Source organism: Lagopus muta, chromosome 3, assembly GCF_023343835.1.
Source record: "Lagopus muta isolate bLagMut1 chromosome 3, bLagMut1 primary, whole genome shotgun sequence".
NCBI classification, from domain to species: Eukaryota; Metazoa; Chordata; class Aves; order Galliformes; family Phasianidae; genus Lagopus; species Lagopus muta.
The window spans coordinates 34,129,400-34,149,763 of record NC_064435.1 but is presented as its reverse complement, the minus strand read 5'-3'; the positions used below and the strand labels follow the sequence as shown (position 1 = coordinate 34,149,763).

The following is a 20,364-nucleotide window of genomic DNA, read 5'->3' as shown; positions in this document are numbered from 1 at the left end:
TTTCTGCAAAGAAGGGTTGATATCCTGATATCCAACCTAAACCTCCCCTGGTGCAACTAGAGGCCATTTCCCCTCATCCTGTCACCTGTCACTGGTAAGAAGAAACCAACCCCACTCTCACTGTAAGCACCTTTCAGATATTGGCAGAGAACAATAAGGTCTCCCCTCGGCCTCCTTTTCCCCAGACTCAACAGCCTCAGTTCCTTCAGTCTCCCCCCGTAGGCCACATTCTCCAGGCCCTTCACCACCTTGTTGCCATTTTTTGGACCTGCTCCAGCACCTCAGTGTCCTTTCTGTACTGAGGTGCCCAAAACTGAACACAGTACTCGAGGTGAGGCCACACCAGTGCTGAGTACAGGGACAGGATGACTTCCCCAGTCCTGCTCACCACACCATTCCTGATACCAACCAGGATGCCGTTGGCCTTCTTGGCCGCCTGGGCACACTGTTGGCTCTTATTCAGCTGACTGTCCATCAGTAAGTACATCAAGGTCCCTCTCCCTCAGGCACTCCTCCTGCCTGGGGTTTCAGCACCCCTCACACTAGCCCTGTCTCATGCTGGGGCTAAATGCAATGCCTGTTTTGCAACCATTACACAACCGGGCGAGGGGCTGCGGAAGCCCTCGGGGAACAGAAGGAGCAGCAGGGGGGCGAACAGCTCCCGGCAGTCACTGCAGGCCCGTAGGCGGGCAGGCCTACAGCTCCCGGCAGGCCGGGCGCCGCACGCAGTTCCGTCGCGCTGACTCGAAAGGGCCGCGCCGCGCTTCCTGCGCTCGGGCGGCCACACGCGGCCCGCCACCATGGCGGCCGTGCGCGTGGAGGAGGTGCTGGCGGCGGCGGCCCAAGAACAGCAGCAGCCGCGGAGCCTGCAGGTGGAGAAGGAGCTGGAGCTGGAGTTCGACCTGGGCAACCTGCTGGCGCTGGACCCCAACCCACCGCCGGCCGCGGCGCTGCGCGGAGCCGGGCCGCGGCGGGAGTCGCAGCTGCGGGCGCTGGCCCGGGACAACGCGCAGCTGCTGGCGGCGCGGCTGTGGGAGCTGCCGGCCGAGCGGGCGGACGGGGCGGCGGGGCCGCTGGTGGCGCGGCTGCCCGAGCCCGCCTTCCGCCTGCCGCGGGAGAAGCCGCCGCCGCGCCCGCGGCCCCCCACGCGCTGGGAGCAGTTCGCCCGGCTGAAGGGCATCCGGCGCCGCAAGCGGACCTCGCTGGTGTGGGACGAGCAGGCCAAGGAGTGGCGGAGGCGCTGGGGGTACCGGCGGGCGGGCGGCGATCCCGGCCGCGCCTGGCTGGCGGAGGTGCCGGCGGGCGCCGACCCGGAGGAGGACCAGCTCGCCAAGCTGCGGCGCGCCAAGCGCGAGCGGGTGGCCCGTAACGAGCTCAACCGGCTGCGGAACCTGGCCCGGGCGCACCGCTCCGCCGCCGCCGCTCCGCTGCACCCCACGGGCCACCAGAGCCGCCAGGAGCTGGGCCTGGCCGCGCGCGTGGCCCGCGTCTCCACCGCCTCGCTCGGCCGCTTCCAGCCGCGGCTGCCCAAGGAGCCGGCCGAGCCGCCCTCCCGCGACGGTGGCAAGAAACGGCGATTCGGGCCGCTGCTGGGTGACTTGGCGGCCGAGCGCGGGCGGCAGCTGGAACTGCTGCGGGGCATGAGCGCCAAGAAGCCCGCTCTGGACATCACCCGCGCCGTCAATAAGCAGCTCCGCGAGGAGGACGCCGAGGCGGCCGCCGCCAAGGGCAAGAAGCGGGCGCAGCGCGGCAAGCGGGGCCGCCGGCAGCAGCAGCGGCCCGGGAAGAGGAGCGGCGGCGGCAAGAAGGGCGGCGCGGCCCGGCGGCAGCAGCGACCTGCCGGAGGCGGCGGCAGGAGGAAGAAGGCTTGAGGGACTGCCGGCCTGCGGGCCACGAAGGGATCGGCGCTGCAGGCACTGAGCAACTGCGTGCTAGAGGTGCGAAGGGACTGCTCTGCCGCTGTGCGGCCCACACCTCTGTCAATAAACACCCTTTGGTCTTTGTAAAATGTCTTGTGCGTGGCTCCTGTGGGATGGCCGGGTGGCAGCTCCCATGCCCGGCAATGGGGAGAACAGGGCTCGGCAGCAGGGTGCAGCCTGAGCTGTCCGTGTTGTCAGACTGATAGCAGATGTAGTTGAAGTGGGCCAAGCGTGAAGTGGGTTCTGCATTTTAGTTGCAACAACCCCAGGCAGCCCTACAGGCTTAGGGAGGAGTGGCTGGAAAGCTGCCTGAGGGAAAGGGACCTTGGTGTACTTGATGGCTGAATATAAGCCAGCAGTGTGCCCAGGCGGCCAAGAAGGCCAACGGCATCCTGGTTGGTATCAGGAATGGTGTGGTGAGCAGGACTGGGGAAGTCATCCTGCCCCTGTACTCAGCACTGGTGAGGCCTCACCTCGAGTACTGTGTTCAGTTTTGGGTGCCTCAGTACAGAAAGGACACTGAGGTGCTGGAGCAGGTCCAAAAAACGGCAACAAGGTGGTGAAGGGCCTGGAGAATGTGGCCTATGGGGAGAGACTGAAGGAACTGAGGCTGTTGAGTCTGGGGAAAAGGAGGCTGAGGGGAGACCTTATTGTTCTCTTCCAATATCTGAAAGGTGTTTACAGTGAGAGCGGGGTTGGTTTCTTCTTACCGGTGACAGGTGACAGGATGAGGGGAAATGGCTTCGAGTTGCACCAGGGGAGGTTTAGGTTGGGTATCCGGAAACACTTATTTACAGAAAGGGTGGCTAAGCACTGGAAGAGGCTTCCCAGTTGAGTCACCATCCCTGGATGTGTTTAAAAACCATTTGGATGTGGTGCTCAGGGACGCGATTTAGCGCGTTGTTAGGGTAGTACGGTTAGGTTGCGGCTGTATTGACAATCTTTAAGGTTTTTTCCAACCTGAGCCATTCAAAACAAAAGCTCTCAGTACATTACTACTGCTGAGCGGTGAGCGCTGCAGCCAAACGCCCCGGCGTCCCGCCCAGCGGCGCCACACGGTTGGTCCCGGCGCGGCCGTCCCAGCAGTCCCCGCAGCGCGATGGCGGCAGGGCGGGACAGGGCTGTGCGCCTCCTGCGGCAGCTGCAGCGGGCGGCGTGAGTGCGGCCGGGCCGGGGGCCGAGGGGACGGGCGGGGAGCAGCAGGGGGCGGCATGCACCGTGCGTTCGGACGGGGTGGCCGAATACCTGCAAGAGGCTCTGAGGAATTTGCGGGTTTTCTGCTTTAGTTATACCTTTTAAATGTCACTTTTGTTTTTGTGCTTTTTGTTTGTTTGTTGTTGTTGTTTTTTCTTTCCTGCTATCTAGATGTCGGTGCCCGACTCACAGCCACACTTATTCCCAAGGTATGGTTTAAATTGTGTGTCTGAAATAATTCTGCATGAGACCGTGGCCATTAGTTACACATACTGCCTGGGTAGAGGGTGCATGTAACAGGTAGAAAAGAGAGCAGTGAAAGCATAAGGTGAGCAGTCTCTTATTTTGCAGCTGTACAATAAAAAAGACTTTTGTTGGAGAGATCCCATGTCTCCATGTAAGCTGCAGCCAGGGTCTCCTGTCCTCTTTCCCCCTGCTAAAAGGCTGCACAGAAGCTGGCTGCTGCTGGGCACAGAATCATACAGTCACAGCGTGTCCTGAGTTGGAGAGGACCTACACAGATGACTGAGTCCAACTCCTGACTACACAGAACCACATAAAAATCAAGCCCGCAGTCTGAGAGTGTGTCCAAATGCTCTTTGAACTCTGGCAGCTTGGGGCCATGCCCAGTGCCCTGGGCAGCTCATTCCATGCCCACCGCCCTGTGGCGCAGACCCTTTCCCTAACAGCAGCTGCCCCTCCCCTCACACAGCTCCATGCCGTTCCCTCGAGCCCTGCCGCTGTCACAGAGCAGAACTCAGCGCTGCCCTCTGTTCCCTGAGGAGCTGCAGCCGCCATCAGGCCTCCCCTCAGCTCCTCTGCTCTGCGCTGGGCAAACCAAGGCACTTCAGGTGATCCTCGTATATCTTGCCTTCCAGACGCTTCCACATCTTTGTAGCTCTCCTATGGACTCTCTCTAATAGTTGTCTGCCATGTGTACTAGACTCAGAACAGTTTATTACATTTTTGTTTATTACTTCTTTTCCATTTGTCATGGCATAAGTTGGGCTTTCCATTCCCAACCCTCCCTTCTCTTGCCTGAACAACTCCTGCATATCTTCTTTGATCATACAACATGCTGTTTGGAGCTCTTCTCTCCCTTACTGCATTTCTCTGAAGCTTCTCATGCTGCACCACCTCCTTTGGCAAGTACAGTATCTACAGCTGGACAGTAGTTCTGCCGTCACCTGAGCCATCTCATCTTCACAACTGCATCTGAGCGGGAAAATGTGTATCTGTTATGCTTTAAAAAGAATCAAATGAAGTGAGTAAAAAGGAGCTTATTCACAAAAGTGTGCTTTAATGTGGGGATTGCCATCTCAGGCTTTTTATGCAGTCAGTCCAGAGGAGGTGAGTCACTTAGATCAGGCTTAAGGAACATGAGCAGGAGAAGCCACACTGATGATGGAAGTGCCTTTGCAGGAGCTTCTGTTTTGGGAGTCCAGGTTAATAACCATGTGCTGTTTAATTTCCATATGTTCTCATTCCCCACGTTTCACTCTTAATACTCTAAGGGTACAATACAAGATACAATAGATACAATTTTTGTAAGAATTGATATTTGGGGCTGTAATTTCAGTAATGAGTGGTTCTGAGTGGCTTTGTTTCTTGTGCTTTATTGAAGACACTTTTTAAAGAATTATCATTGCCATTTTACATGTGGAAAAGCTAATACACGTTCAAGTAGTTATTTTGTCCAAGCAAGCAAGACAAAAGCACAGCTGAGAAATACAATCTCATTTTTTTCTGCTTGATTACTTCCTCAGTCAGTTCAAACTAAACCTCTGTAACTGGAAATCTTAATTAAGAATGCTCTCCAAGTTTTAGGCAGAAATTGATTGTTCAAAGTAGCAACATGATATCAGTTCCATATGTCTGTAAGTAACAGGAATTGGCTTAACAGTGACTAGCAAAAATATATATATATATTGTTCATTGAGATTGTTGTCAGTGTTGCAGTGAGGGAAATGCTGCAGTTTTTGAACTCACCAAAATTCTTCCTGTAAGTTAGGTTTTGCACAGGAGAATAACAGCAGGTCACCTATTATAACATCAGGAAGCAAGTGAGTAAATCTCTTGGACAAGTTAAGTTAATGACTGGGAGTGCAGCACATCCATGCTTCAGGAGAGGTCAAACATGTACAGCCTGGCAAGAGATGGCAATGAAAGAGCGGACAGCAGCTGGCCCGGGCTTGAATAGAATGCACATAAAGGACTTTAATACATCTATCTGTTACTGTTGTGGGTCAGTGCTTCAGAGCACCCTGGAGTGTCTGTAAGACTCATTATGGCTTCACTCATTGGATCTGAATCCAAATCACATTTTTTTCAGTTAATTAAGGCATGACTTCAGCTGGAAGAGTAGAATGCCTCATCTGATCCTTTCTTGAAGAAGAATGGACTGTTTCAGTTGATGTGGTTTGTTTCACTTTGTGACAGCGTCAGGATATGCAAAAGAGAATTTTGTGAAAATTCATGTGGGAATGATACAGCAAAGAGAAGATATTATTGAAATACTGTCCTTACAAATACATTTTTTGTACTAAATGATGTTGGTAGTAACATCAATTCATATAAAAGTTCTATCTACTATTAGCTATGCATGCAGTTTCTTAATTTTCAAGCGAGCAGTTAAGTGTCACCTATAAGTTCAGAACCAGTTGGAAGTAAAAAGAAGTGTAAACACCTATCATAACAGTTTCCACACGTGCAAAAGGCACTTTCAATTCAGAGGTGTATGGAGGATGTCTCTTGTTTTTGTCATGCAGGTTGTTTTGAAAGTTAGCACATAGGCCCTGCACATTTGTAACAACTCTGAAACAGTATGGAGCATTCTGTATGCCCTGCAGATACTCAGCTGCTTGTATTTATCAAACATGCATAAATATTCATATATATTACAAGTTCTTGTGCAAATTTCCTGCTAACTTACTCAGGTTGTATAGGAAAGAAATCTTAAGGAATGAAAAACTATTTTGAATCATATGAATCAAAAGAACTCAAATGATTCTATGATTCTAAGTACTAAGATCATTTAACCACTCCAACAGCTGAGCACAAAATGGGTGTTACCCAGAGAAGCAAAGATGACCTGTGCCAATGTTTTGGTGACTTTAAAATGAAAGAAATCTGTCTTTTTAGTATTGCTGTAGAGACTGAGGCCACTATCTGTTCCTTAATTTTAATGTTTAATTTTCATTTCAGTTCCTGAACGGGCTACCCTGAGAAATACAGACTATGCATTTGAGGTAGATGTAATAATAAAGTAAATTCGATTTTAAAATAGTATGCTTTTTACTATCAAATATGGCATTTAACAAGTGCTTACATTAGTAAATATTTAAATTTCATTTTGATTGCTTGGGGCTTGATGGCATATCTTCACTTTTTCTCAGAAAAATTATGTTCTTTATTTTGCAGATGGCCATTTCAAACATCCGATATGGAGAAGGAGTCACTAAAGAGATTGGCATGGTAAGCATTGTTAATGCAAATCCATCACTGGGGAAGAGTTATTTTCCGAAAGGCTGCTGGTGCTGACAGTCCATTTAATATGTGAAAGCTCATATATTGTGTATCTGAACCTCCACTGTATGCCCATATATGTAAGTATCTGCAACTCCTCTTTTCTTTAGCTATTATTGTTTCAAAAGTCTTACAAGAAGCACCTGCTTCTCAAGGTTTCACTGAATGATTCAGCCGTTTCGGTGTAGAATTTAAATAGGTCAGTGTGTGATTCCACACCAACTGTTTGTTTTAATTTCATTGTTATTGTAGGACCTGCAGAATCTGGGGGCTAAAAGAGTTTGTTTGATGACAGATAGAAACCTCTCCCAACTCCCTCCTGTAGATGCAGTGTTGAATTCCTTGACAACATCTGGTATAAACTTTCAGATGTATGATAACGTCCGGGTGGAGCCAACAGACCAGAGGTATTGCTTCTGACAGCATGTTTTTTAAAGGGGTGCTGAGGCTTTTCAGTGTGCCTTGCAGCTATTTCAACACCTCTTTGTGACCTGCAAACCACCCTTAATTGTTTCCCCTGTGCTGTTATTCCCATGACTAATTGGAAAGCTTTCCTTGTTTCCCAAGTTTCCTGGATGCCATCGAATTTGCTAAAAAGGGGGAATTTGATGCCTATGTTGCCGTTGGAGGTGGGTCTGTGATAGATACCTGTAAGGCTGCCAACCTGTATGCCTCCAGCCCTACGTCAGACTTCTTGGATTATGTCAACGCTCCTATAGGGAAGGGAAAGGCTGTCACTGTGCCCCTTAAGCCACTCATTGCAGGTAAAGCAGTGGAGGCGCGTGTGGGGGGTGAGGGAGAAAAGGATCAGTTCTGTGGTCTGCACATATTTCTACTGAAATCAGTTTGCTGTGACCTTTTCCCCTCCCTTTGGGCTTACTTTTCCTTTAGCTGTATTCAGCAGTAAATCTGCTGTTTGCTTCACAGATTTTGTCATTAATTGGTCTTGTTGAGCTGAGTGTGACAACCCTTTACCAAGAAAAGCAATCAAAGAGGCTATTTTTTGACCCATTGGCTTCCAATCAAGAATACTTCCAGGATTTCTTGGATCTTGCACTTGTGGTGGCACTATTATTGTATTTTTATGTACTTGTTGTGAATATTTGTTATCTATTAATTATTTGTTTTTATTTATTCGCTGTGAATGCCTCCTCCCTGGAAGCATTCAAGGCCAGGCTGGATGGGGCTTTGAGCAACCTTGTCTAGAGGGAGGTGTCCCTGCCTAAAATGGGGGTTGGAACTACATGATCTTAAAGGTCCCTTCCAACCCAAACCGTTCTATGATTCCACGATTTATTTTGTATTTTGTGTTAATGAGTATTATTTATTATATGTTACTGTCCTTGTTCTTTTTGTGAAGTGCCGACAACAGCTGGAACTGGAAGTGAAACCACTGGTGTTGCCATTTTTGACTTCAAAGAGCTTAAAGTAAAAACTGGTGAGACTTTTTGTTTGCTATTCAAAACAATTTTTGTGTCCCAATGTCTTCATCATTTCCTCGTCTTGAACAAGAGGGATACTGCCTGTCATTTCAGATGTCATTTCATTTGATTCAACTGCCACAGACAAATTTGAAGCTTAAAGGTTTCCTCCTCAAATTAAATTTATGGCATATTAACATAATGAAATGCCTGTGCAATACAGTGGATTACAATTTGAAGGCAAACCAGGATACTAAAATCCTTCAAGTCTTTAAGTGGCAGAAAATGTTAATAGCAAAGGAAATTTATACTTACATTCAAGGTCAACCAACTGTTCCTTATTTCCTCTGTATTTTTCTGTCTGTTTTTAAGACTTATGCTTCTTTGTTTTGTAATTGCAACCAAATGTTCCCTTTCCTGACTTCTGAAACCTTGGGCCTGAGATGCTGTGCAAATAAAGGGCACTGTCTTCCTTTGACCTTTTCATCCCTGGAAAACAAGAATTACAGCTAAAATGTCATCTTAAGCTTCACAGCTATTTTGAGGTTTTATTTCAAAACATGTGGATTTTATATGCTATGTCTGCAGTAGCTGGGACCCAAACGTGTATGCTAAGAAGTTGTGACTGTAGCTCAGAGTTTTATAATCTATATGTAGTCAGTCAGTCTGTCTGTCTGCATGGCTCTCTCTGTCTCTCAAAGCTACATCTTTGTCACCTTAACCATGGTATGAGGGCAGAGATTACAGATCTGAGATATGATAAATATCAATGTATGGTGGAAACAAACCAGTGCTCCTCTGATTCCTAGAGCTGTTCACAAGAGATACAAATTTAAGAGTGATGTTGCAGATGTCATTCAGCACAGATGTTTTAAAAGTACAGTCTGCTCAAGGAGAGTGACAGAGAACACTGGTGTAATTTACTTCAGGCAACAGTCTCTTATGGGGACTTCAGTAAGATTTAGATTCATAGATCTTGCTCTCACTTCTCTCCCTTTGCTTTTCTCTGTGTATTTTCAAATCATTTCCCTTCTTTATGTATTGAACATTAAACTTGTGTGGTCCTGTTTTGTTGTAAAAACTCATTTGCCTCAAATATATTGCAGGTATTGCTTCAAGAGCCATCAAGCCAACACTGGGCATCATTGATCCTTTGCACACATTGTCTATGCCTGAGCGAATAGTGGCCAACAGTGGCTTTGATGTGCTTTGGTGAGTTTTCTGTGTAGGCTACTGCTTGATTTTATTGCAGTTTTCCATTTTTGCTACAATGGCTGTAGAAGAAGTGTACTTGAGGAGTAGAAAATGATCTTTTTTTCTTCCTCTCTTGTTCTTATTAAGGTGATCTCTGTTACACTTTTCTCTTCATGTGCTTTTCACTTGTTGGAAAACTAACCTCAGCTTTAACCTACAGCTTCTAACTGCTCAAAGTACACAGAAGTTTATATTCTGGGAGTCAGAACTTGCCTTGCTTCTGGGTGCTGCGTGCATTAGAGTAATAGATGCATAAGGAAACTGTGTGACCTCTCAAGCTTGGTGAGTTGTTCTGAGCTACAATGACCAACGGCATTTCTTTGTAAATAAAGATGTGCTGTCTGTAGTTGGTACCTCTAAGTGTAGCAATGTAGGCAGTACACTTCATGTAACCAGATTTATGAGTATCTGGGAAACAAGACCTTTGGCAGTGGGCTCTCCCCCTTAAATAATTCATGGTTTGATCTTTCTTTTAGCCATGCTCTTGAATCATACACCGCTCTTCCGTACAAGATGCGCAGTCCCTGCCCTTCAAATCCAATCAACAGACCAGCTTACCAAGGCAGCAACCCCATCAGTGATGTCTGGGCTCTTCATGCTCTACGCATTGTAGCTAAATATTTGAAAAGGTAATACCTTTAGCAGCCATCCCTCCTTACAGAATATTTAGTCTTCAGTGCTCAAAAAGAAGAATTTGAGTTTGAAGTAATGTATTAAACCTACATTTTCTACATTTAATTCCTCCTGAATTAGGATTACTCCTGTAGAGTTAGCTTTTTAATGCTTCTCTGGATCTATTTTAGAAGTCCTCAATAAGAAGTATTCATAGTCACTCAGTTACCATGAGAGAAAAAATCATGTTGTTTTGAAGAGACATTGTAAGAGGAATATGTAACAAACTGAGTAAGACATAATGCTGGTGTCATTTTCATGGCTTTCAGTGTAAATTAGTGTGCACATGCATCCATTGAGAAGATAACCATGTAGAAGATAATTCACATAAATATGTGCAAAGTTATGTTTTTACTGGAAATAGTTAGTGCCTTCAGTTTAAATGAAGTTTTGACTTTACTGGGAGTTGGATTTGATCCTTACCAATGAAGGTTTGGTCTGTATAAAATTTTTATATACAATGTAAGTTTCTGTTAAAGATCACTATGTTACTTTGTTAAAGACTTTTTACAATACCTGGCCATTCTAAATGTTTTCTGTTGTTCTATGGAATCTATTCCTGAGACTTTTTATCCATGTTGTTCACCTCTACAAGCAGCCTGATGTGAGGGAAGGCAGGAAGTTTGACAGATGGTAGGATTCAGAGCAGCACCTACTGAGATAGTCCTGGATCTGCACATGGGGTTGTCTAAATTCTTTGACAGAATTGTTGAAACCACCACTAAATTGGATACAGCTAATTTCACTCTATTTACTCAGTTTTAGCAAAGTGAAAGGAAATGGCCTTCACTGAAGCAGTTTGATCTTCTGATCAGGATTGCTCTTTGGCTGAAGTGACAAACTGATCCCATTTCCAGCATTTTTCTCTCAGCTTATCTGGAAGATTTTTTCTAAATCTGTAAAGAAACTGTTCTTTCCCTTCTCTGTCCTGATTTTCCACCATTTCCATATGGGAATTCACTGGTACCATTGTCTCCATGTTGTGCAGAGCCATCAGAAACCCTGAAGATCGTGAAGCAAGAGCCAACATGCACCTTGCAAGTGCTTTTGCTGGTATTGGCTTTGGCAACGCTGGTGTTCATCTCTGGTAAGTACAGGAAATGTTAATCCCTTCACAGACATTGCTGCCCTTTTTTCCAGGGTATATGATAAGACACTGTTGCATATTGCTGCTTATCTCAGGGAGAGCCATATGTTGTGAGACGTTGATAGTTCTTAGCTTGTACATGTATGAAGGTTGTGTATTCTGGCTTGTGATACTGCAGTCCAGTCTTGTGAGATTTCCAAAACGTGGCCCTCTTTACCTTTCCTGAGTAAAGAGCATAGAATACTCTTACTCCATAAGAGTAAAAACTATGATTGGAGAAAAAGAATCGAGGACAGCTAAAATGTTGAATTCTTTATCAGCTGCTTTGCACTCAGGCAGCACTGGGTAGCCTTGTGCCATTCCTCAACTGCTGCAATTGGCAGAATTTGCCCATGGGGCAGGTTCAGCAGGTTGAAAGGAGCTGTAGTAATACTGTAATGTAAACGAGTTTCCTGTGGATGAAAATCTCAGACAAGCAAAGTTGAAGCCTGAATTATTATTATCTTTAATTTCTTTTGGTTGAGCAAGTCCACTCTTTAGTTATATTTTAACAACATAGTTTATTTTTCTTATGCAGGGTGATCAGGTGAAGGTGTAAAATTTGTTATTTTTGGCATGTTTGCATTACTTTAATATCTGAGCATCTTTTCATCGAGTCAGTGGAGTGATACAAGAACTTCACACTCACAGTGCAAGGAGCTGCTGCTCTTGCTGTGTTCACAGCTGGGTTGTTAGGGTGCAGAAAGTGAGGGTTATCTGTAGCCAACATCCATACTGTATCTGTGCCTAACATCCTTTGTGTGTCTGTGCCTAAGAGACTTGCATACAGAAGGCTGACTGCACAAGGGGCTGAACATACATTTCCCAAATACCAGGCAAGTTGCCCTAATTTCTTTCTCTCTATTCTCTGTTCCAGCCATGGAATGTCTTACCCTATTTCTGGTTTGGTGAAAACTTACAAACCAAAGGATTATAATGTGGATCACTCTTTAGTGGTAAAACTTGATTCATTTTTGCGTTCTTATCATACATTTCAATTCCTCATCATCTCACATTAATGAGTGCCAGAGCACATTGAAAATGCAAATAGATGTGCTACTGATGTGTTTATATATACATATATATACATATATTTTTTATTTTTATTTTTTCCAGCCACATGGCCTTTCTGTGGTGCTGACATCCCCAGCAGTGTTTGCTTTCACAGCACAGGTAAATCCTGAGCGGCACTTGGAAGCTGCAGAGATATTAGGTAAGGATCTCTATCGATTCAACTTGCTCATATTTACAAGAATTGTTCCAGAATGTCTTTTGGGAAGGGAAAATAAAAGAGTGTGGAAGCAATTGTAGTGGCTGTTGTGGAGTTTTTCTGTTTAAAAAACAAATGTTGACTTCTGGAGTCTCATTTTTTTGTATTGAATAATATAATTAGAGAAGAAAACTGGAGAACTCTGCTTCTTGGCTAGAAAACTGGAAAGCTGACATGAACTATAGATAATTGTGTAAATCAACAGAGCATAACTGTGATTGTGCTTTATGGAGAGAAGTTACTGTAGTGTTGATGCCATAAAACAAACTGGTGCTCAGGTGCATCTGTTACCTAAAAGAAAGTATTTTGCCTAACAAATTCCCTCCTGTTGCAGTGAATTAGGACAGTGATGTTCTAGATCACTCCCGTTCTTTCTGAGATCAAACTGTAACTGTGGCTGTCAGTCCTTCTAACGTAGGCCTAAGCTTATTTGTAGGTGATAGAATTTCTGAGTGGACAGCTTCAAGGGAAAGCACTGCGTAGCTGTTCTGCTGTCACATCTGTGGTGGCTCAGAAGAGGGCTTTTCTGCTTCTTACCGTAATAAAAGTAAATGCTGCAAGCTGACAGCGCATGTAAAAATTACATTTTCATACAGCTCTTTGTCAATGTGTGCAACCCATTGCTCGAAGGTATCCTGGAGATAAGATACTCTTCATTGCACCCTCAGTGTTACTGTGTATAATAAACCAGCCTTCAGCTGTGTACTCCTGGAGCTGTTACCAGTCTAGCTGTGGCAGCATGGCTCTCCCGAGGGCTGTTTTATTTGTATCTGAGGTCGGCTTTTCTGCCTGTGCTACATTCTGTATTGTAGCTGAACTGCTGCTAATACCCGTGCTTGCTATCTTAAGCAGTGAGCAATCACAGTCACATGCACAGCAGTGTAGACAGCAGAGAGAAAGTGGGTAGGGCAACTCTCCTGGTATCTGGAAAATTTGTATTCAATCCCTTGTATGGTCAGCCTTCTGCATGCAAGCCACAGCAATCCAGTCACGTGTACAACTTCCCTGCACAAGTAATCTGAAGGCATCATGGGTTTCATCATAGAGTGGGACTTCTGTATAGAGAATGAAAATATCACTGTCACATTAAAGAGGACATGAGATGTGAAAGATGGTCAGAAAAAATAGATTGGTGGGGAGGGATTAATTCAGATTATTTTTTAATTGTGCATTATTAAGTTTGTTCAGCCTTCCTCTGCAGTACACAGTCCTGTCTGTGGTCAGACACAGAATGCAGACGTAGTTGGAATCATATGCAAAGCTACAAAATGCCTGTGCTCCTATAGCAATGACATTCAGCTCACATAAAGCAGACTAAGAAAATGTTGTTGGAAAACTGCTCTGCACAGTGCACATCAGAGGATTTGATCTCTGCCTCACTGATTTTAAAAGTAGGAGTGAAAAAGCAGTTCCTTTAGGTTTTGTGGTATAAACGGCTGCCAGAAATTCTGCCTCTAAAAGCTCCATTAATTTCCTCAATAGAAATTTGAACTATGTTAGTGCCTGCCGTGCTCTAAAGTGACTGCCTTTGCTGAGATGACACATGGAAATGAACTTGTTAATTCCCACCTGGGCTATTTACTTTTTATTCAAGTCTGGAATCCAACTGACTCCAGTAGCTAATTCAGATCTGTCACGTTGCCAAATACAGTGACTAAGAAAGTATTTTATAACGTGGAGAAGATTACTAAATAGTTACGTTGTATGAATGTGCAGCTGTGAGTTTGGGTACAACCAGAGAAAGCTTAATGCCCCCCTGGGAGGATTCTTAAACAGTTGAAGTAGACGTGTGTGTGGCCAGGTATTTGCAGAGTGCCATCAAAGGCTGATGGGTCCTTCAGGATGATAAAAAAGAAAGAAACAGAACTATAGCAGTGTTTTGAAACTCTCCTTCACAGTTACTTTTTGCCTCTGTTCCTTTCCCTTTTCACTTTACTATCTGAAGAATACTGGATTGCTTTTGTGTTCTAATTACTCCTCTACAGCAAAACCCAGGGTAAACTCAGGTAGCATGGCATAATTCCAGTAGCTAAGTCTTCGTACCAGACTGTGCCGTATGTTATTTATCAAGTTCTCCCAGGCAGTCTATACTGCAGTACTGCCACTATTGCTACCCAAACATTTGAGCTACTCAGATGAGCTTGTTGCTGTCCTGTTCCCTTAGTCACTCTTGAACTGCCTGAGGATCACAGAAAATATTTTTGCTGTAGCTATGTTGTGCTCTTACTCATTCTCTCAGTGTGGTGCTTGGACCCAGCATAGTTCTTGTGTAACATCATTGAGGTTATGCAGAGAATAAATTTGGCTCATCTTGCTTGGGAAAGAAGACATATGGAGGAAGCTGTCTTCTATCTGGACATATAATTTTTTAATTTAATACAGTCCTGACCATTCACTGCAGAAAGGGGGGCAAGCTATTCCATAAGAAATACCAATAATCTTTCATTTTATATTGAAGCTGCCATTGCTGTTCAGCAGATGTTTTGAATATGCCAGTTCCTCCTCTTCAGTTCTTCATTGCTCTGCACATCAGCGCACATTCAAACTTTAGGATTGATTTAAGCCATCAAACACTGCCCTGCCATCTCCTAGTTTTTTCAGCCCACACACTCTTATCCTCTCTTTGAAAGCGTAATAGAACAGAATAGGGAGTAGAAAATTGCTTGTCAGCAGTTTCCCCATCCTCTAGATGTCAGCAAACTCAAGGGCTGAAATAAAAGTAGCATTTGGCGCACTGTCCATAAAAGTAAATACCACTGACGTTCCTGTGCTAGCTGCTTTCCTCCCAGCAGTTAGTCAGCCTGAAAAGTGCTTCTCCCTGTGAACACAGAGGGAGAGGAAGTTAACTTCATGTGGCAGTTACTCCTTTTGGCAGCAGTTACCTGCTTCTCCCGCTCTTGTTCTATTTTACTTTTTACTGATTATTCCAGCTTCCAAATGAAGACTGATTCATCTTCTTACTACGTGTTACTTTTAGAGCAGCGACTGTAATGTATGGATATGTATTCAGCTGATATTATGATTAAATTAAGTCCAGAACAGGCTTCCTCCTCTCTCTCCACCCTACAGTCAAGGCATTATGTCTTATTTTAGGAGCTGACATCCGCACTGCCAGAATCAAAGATGCAGGGTTGATTTTGGCAGACACGCTCCGGAAATTCCTGTTTGATCTGAATGTTGATGATGGCTTAGCTGCAATCGGTTATTCCAAAGCAGACATCCCTGCATTAGTCAAAGGCACTCTGCCTCAGGTAAGACAGAAAGTAAAAGTTTTACTTGTCAAATAAAATAGATTTTTTTAAAAACAGGAGTGTTTCTTTCCAAGCAAATGTGATTTCTAATCCTACATGAAAACAGCTGCAGTGGAGAAAATGAGGCGTAGTCTTTCCTCTGCACAGTTGAAGTTTTTAATTTTTGGTGAGATAGAGTGCATGCTGCATTCTGTTCTTTGCAGGGATTCTGTCTCAAATGGACTTGTATTTCATTTACTGTCCTCTCACTGCTCTGATTAATTGTGCTTTGTAAAACAAGATGACCTGGTAGTTTCTCAAACCTCATTTTTGGATATGGGATGTACCACAGTGCAGATGTATTTGTGTTCATTAATACCCACACAGGTAGTCCATACAGGTCAGTCTTTGATAAATTTTCCTTTCATCTTGCAGTAGGCTTTCTTCAGAAGCAGCACCCACCCTTTCACATTGACCAGGCAGCACGTTGCAACTGGCGCTGCTAATAAATCTGCAGGATCCATTCCATGCTGTGAATTGCAGGCTGCAGGCTGGGAACTGTGTTGGGACAAACATCTGTACTCCAAGTTAGAACAGAAATTTGTTTTCCTTTCTAAGTGAATTTGCTGAAACTGATCCTATTCACAACACAGTAGTGAGTCTAACTAGCAAAGCACATCATGTCCCAGGGTGGAAAATGTGGCTGGTTCTGTGTGGGATTTGAGAGGGAGGTGAGGAAAGCTGAAAGCAAGACGTAGCAGCATAGCCCACCTAGCCCTACAAACCTGGCAGTGGCAGCTGAAGGGTTGCTGACCCACGGATTGGGGCACTGTTGGCACGGAGTCGCTCATGGCTGGCACTGTACCAGACTTCCCTGAGTCAGAAGGGAGGAGCCGAGGCCTTGCTGTCCGGGCATCGGTGCATAGCAGGCTTGTGTGCAGTGATCTGTGCTGACCAGGGGTGAGGAAAGAGATATCGGCTGTACCTGCAAAGTTACTGTTGTAGGTAGAGGTATGTGCACAAAGCTATACTTTTCAGACTCATCACAGCTCTTGCTAGTCATGGTGGTTACCAGCTGTACCTCAGAGGTGACTTCTTCTCCATGGTGGCCCAGCATTGCAGATAGTAACCTCACAGTGTGCTGGCTGGTCTCACCTGAGAAAAATCAGTGTGCTTGCAGGGATGGATCCACTAGGCAGATATCAAAACAGGTTGTAGCAGGAGAAACTCCTTTTTGCCAAAGTGAGACTAGAGACTGCTTTCACCTAGAGACTGCTTTGCTGAGAAACAGTGCCTTCCTGCTGTGTCTATGCAGGTGGCTGTAGATCTCCCCAGTGCTTCTGTAAACGTTAAATTCATTGACTATTGAAAGCATAAAGTTACTGATCATAACCATACAGCTCCCTGGTCTTTAAGACATGTTGTAATTTGAAAATATCAGTCCCTAATGATTGATCTCCTCATTCCAATCTGGCAAATGACTTTTAAAATGGACTCTATTCACAGAATACCTCCCAGCAGCGTATATGGGCCTGTGACAGGCAAGACCCATGTTTGAAGAACTTGACTTTGCAGCTGAATTGCTTTTTAATCTTGCTTCTATGTGTTTAATTGCAAGCAATTTTTATTTAATAGATTCTTGAAAGTACGATACAATTGATGATGCTTCAACCTTAATTACTTGATTACTTACTTGCAAGATTTTGTTATTCTCTGTGAAGGACACGAGCACAAAGACACATCATTCAGCCACACACTTAGCTGCTCTTTGATTCAATTTGTTGACAACCTTTTCTAATCCCATTTTTCTTTCATCTTGCAGGAGAGAGTGACTAAACTGTCACCACGTCCCCAAACGGAAGAAGACTTATCTGCCCTCTTTGAGGCCTCCATGAAGCTTTATTAGCTTAAATACTACACTCAGATGTGTGCTCTTTTCTAACACGAAGGTAATTTCTTACAGATAGGGAGATTTTATTTTTTTTTAGAGAATGGAAGAACTTGGGTGTCTTCCACTTCTGTTCCTTTGTGCACTGCCAAAAAATCAAGGAATTCATCTTTAACTAAACCACACTTAGAAATGAAGGCTTGGTTGTGTTTTTCCTTGCTCAGTAGGCTGTGGTATTACTTGCATAAAGGTTGAATCAGACATCTAGCTTTACTGAAAACTTTCTGGTGCTTCAGAGGTGGTTAAAGGTGAAAATTGTTCTTAAAGGGTATTCCAAAACATTTAATAAAATGCTGTTTTTATTTCAATTGTCTGTAATTTTACTAGGAAGCCATGCTACTTAAGAAATAGGTGGGATCACTTTAATTAAGGAGGATCAGTTCCCTTGCAGAAAATGTCAACTTGCTGTATTCTGGACCACTTTATCATCTTTTTACCATCTTGCTTCACCAGGAAGACTTTTGAAGGGGCTACTTTGCTGTTGATAAAGAAAAACATACATACTTATTATACATTTGGAAGAGGCTTCCAGAGATTTTGCTTTGGGTTAAAGTTTTGAAAATTATTTTCAGTTATTTGTCTTTTCTTTAAAGATGTATCTAAGGTATGCAGAGAAGGAGCAAATACAGAATAAAGCAAGGTTGCACACTCAGCGGGAACCACGTAACAGCAAGACATCATCCATCACAGTCATTTTGTCTGTGTTCTCCTTTCCTGCTGCGTTCTGTGGGAAGAAGCTACCAACCGTATCTTGCTTCTGTAGGAAAGAATTGCTTCTGCTGAACTTCTGCAGATGCTGCCATTCAGAGCACAGCCACCAGCTTGAGGAAGTGGCACTGTGCTGTGGTTCACTGTTAACAAGTGGTGGTGTAGCATGTGGCTGTGAGTGCCCCGCTGGGAGTGCTGGTTAGATGTGGGAATGAGTGTGCGTGTTCAGAGCAGTTAACCAGCTGGTTGGTTGTCAACTGAGAAAGGGAAGTGGGAAAGGAAGAAACAAAACTAAAATTTTAATATTATATATATATATATATATTTTTTTTTTTTTAAGTGTACATGGTTGTGTGTGCAGTTCATTTAAATCAGGTTCTGCTTTATGTTGGACCGTTTCAGCATCAGATACATGCAGTGAGCGCAGCACAAGACAAATGCAAGAACCCCATAACCACTGGTGTTCTCATTTCTGTCTGCTAGGAAGGCAGCAGTTCTTCAGTCTGTCTGTTGAAGCTGAAGGCTCTGTACATACACCTTTTGTGCTTTTGTGTTGATCTGCTGATCTTAACACTAACCTGGGATCTGAAGACAAGTAGATCCTGGATGTTGGCATCAGGTCTGTTTCACTGTTCAGTTGAAGCAGGTGGGTGGCTGCTGATCCAAGACCACAGATATTCACAACAATAAAAGGGATTTAGTGGGCATAGAGATTGCACTGCCAAAATGCCTCAGCCTGTTCTGGAAAGCATATGTATTTTCCATGTCCTCCTGAATCTTGTCCTCTGAAATTGTCCAGAGGAATCTATCACAAAGGCTGCCTTCATAATAAGTGGCAAGGGATTCATTTTATTGTATTCTGTAAAGCTGCTATATTTGTACTATTCTGTACTGAGAGAATCTGGTCTTTGTCTTTGAACATGTCTGTATTGTGCACATGAACATGTCATTTCTGTAGGGGTGGATGGTGAAATTGTAACTGTAAGTGCCCAGTGATGGCTGGGCATTTGTGTGACACCTGAGGGACCGATTCTACGAGGGACTTCTGTTATGTTGTCGAAGGCCTACAGGATACATCTATTTTTGCCTTGAGATGATACTGGAATGCAAGTAATGAACACTGTTGTGCTTGCTATAAACATGAGATTATTTGGAAACATTTGAGAGTGAGTTTGACTCTGTCATGTTAACTTCAGTCTTACAAAGTAACAACTATGAACAAGAACCATTCAGAAAAAAATAAGCTTTAGGTGCATAGGGACTCCTCCTACTGTGTTGTCTGCTTGGTGAACTCAGCAGTCCATAGCCACAGATGACTACTGAGGTGAATATTGGAGAAGTTCCAGAAATAATGGCAAGATACCCCAATCACTGCACTGTAATTTTCTGGACATTTAGGAAGCTTTCTTGTATGCTCTACTCTTTGTAGTCAGTATATAGTTTCAGGAAATACTAGGATTTGGAGTACTATAACGAAATATATAGTATGTTATACCTGTTAGCAGTAGAGTATGATTGATTTCTTCCCTGTGGAATCACAGTTGTACTTTCTGACTTATATAGCTAAAAATACACGATGGGATTTGTCAGCATTTACAAGGGCTGCTCTGAAAGTAATGCCTCCTATTTCCCTATATTGACCCATGACATCAGAGGCAGATGTTGGTGGTATGGCAGCAGAGTATGAAGGTTCCCACCAATACTCCATTACATGTTGTTGTTGTGTGAGAGATGGCAGCAGAGGGGTGGTCTGACAAAATCAAGTCTAACGTGGAAGCGCATATGAAGCAAAGGTGTGCCGTGGAATTCCTCCGTGCAGAAAAAAATGCTCCCACTGACATTAATTGACACTTGCTGAACATTTATGGAGACCAAACAGTGGACGTGAGCACAGTGAGGCGGTCGGTGGTGTATTTCAGCAGTGGTGACAGTGACAGAGGATCGCCTCCACTGGTGCAGGTTTTTACAGGTATGGCATGCAGGCACACTCCCCTCACAGAGCACTCAGTTTGCAGAGTTGCTGCTTGGTGTCAGTAGAAATGGGGGCAGTTGGTACAAACCCCCTGTTTGTCCAGCCCCTGGTCCTTTCTCTCTTCC

The 20,364-nt window shown here is 44.6% G+C and overlaps 2 protein-coding genes across 5 annotated transcripts; both read left to right on the top strand.

Moving 5' to 3' along the window:
* The first annotated feature begins 734 nt into the window (after positions 1-734).
* RRS1 (ribosome biogenesis regulator 1 homolog) lies at positions 735-1,986 on the top strand. Its single transcript, XM_048939393.1, has one exon. It carries the CDS (start codon positions 801-803, stop codon positions 1,869-1,871), a length of 1,071 nt encoding a protein of 356 aa, XP_048795350.1. The 5' UTR covers positions 735-800; the 3' UTR covers positions 1,872-1,986.
* Positions 1,987-2,978: 992 nt separating this feature from the next.
* On the top strand, positions 2,979-19,426 carry ADHFE1 (alcohol dehydrogenase iron containing 1). 4 transcript variants are annotated; one of them, XM_048939659.1, is made up of 15 exons: positions 2,979-3,074; positions 3,285-3,322; positions 6,318-6,361; positions 6,534-6,587; positions 6,891-7,045; positions 7,206-7,402; positions 7,999-8,076; positions 9,166-9,271; positions 9,790-9,942; positions 10,974-11,072; positions 11,989-12,067; positions 12,228-12,324; positions 15,475-15,632; positions 17,434-17,560; positions 18,751-19,426. In XM_048939659.1, exons 1-14 carry the CDS (start codon positions 3,019-3,021, stop codon positions 17,515-17,517), a joined length of 1,398 nt encoding a protein of 465 aa, XP_048795616.1. In that variant the 5' UTR covers positions 2,979-3,018; the 3' UTR covers positions 17,518-17,560; positions 18,751-19,426. The 4 variants fall into 4 exon arrangements, with proteins under 4 accessions (XP_048795616.1, XP_048795615.1, XP_048795614.1 ...); XM_048939658.1 differs by having other exon boundaries at positions 18,153-19,426; XM_048939657.1 differs by having other exon boundaries at positions 17,434-19,426.
* Positions 19,427-20,364: the final 938 nt, after the last annotated feature.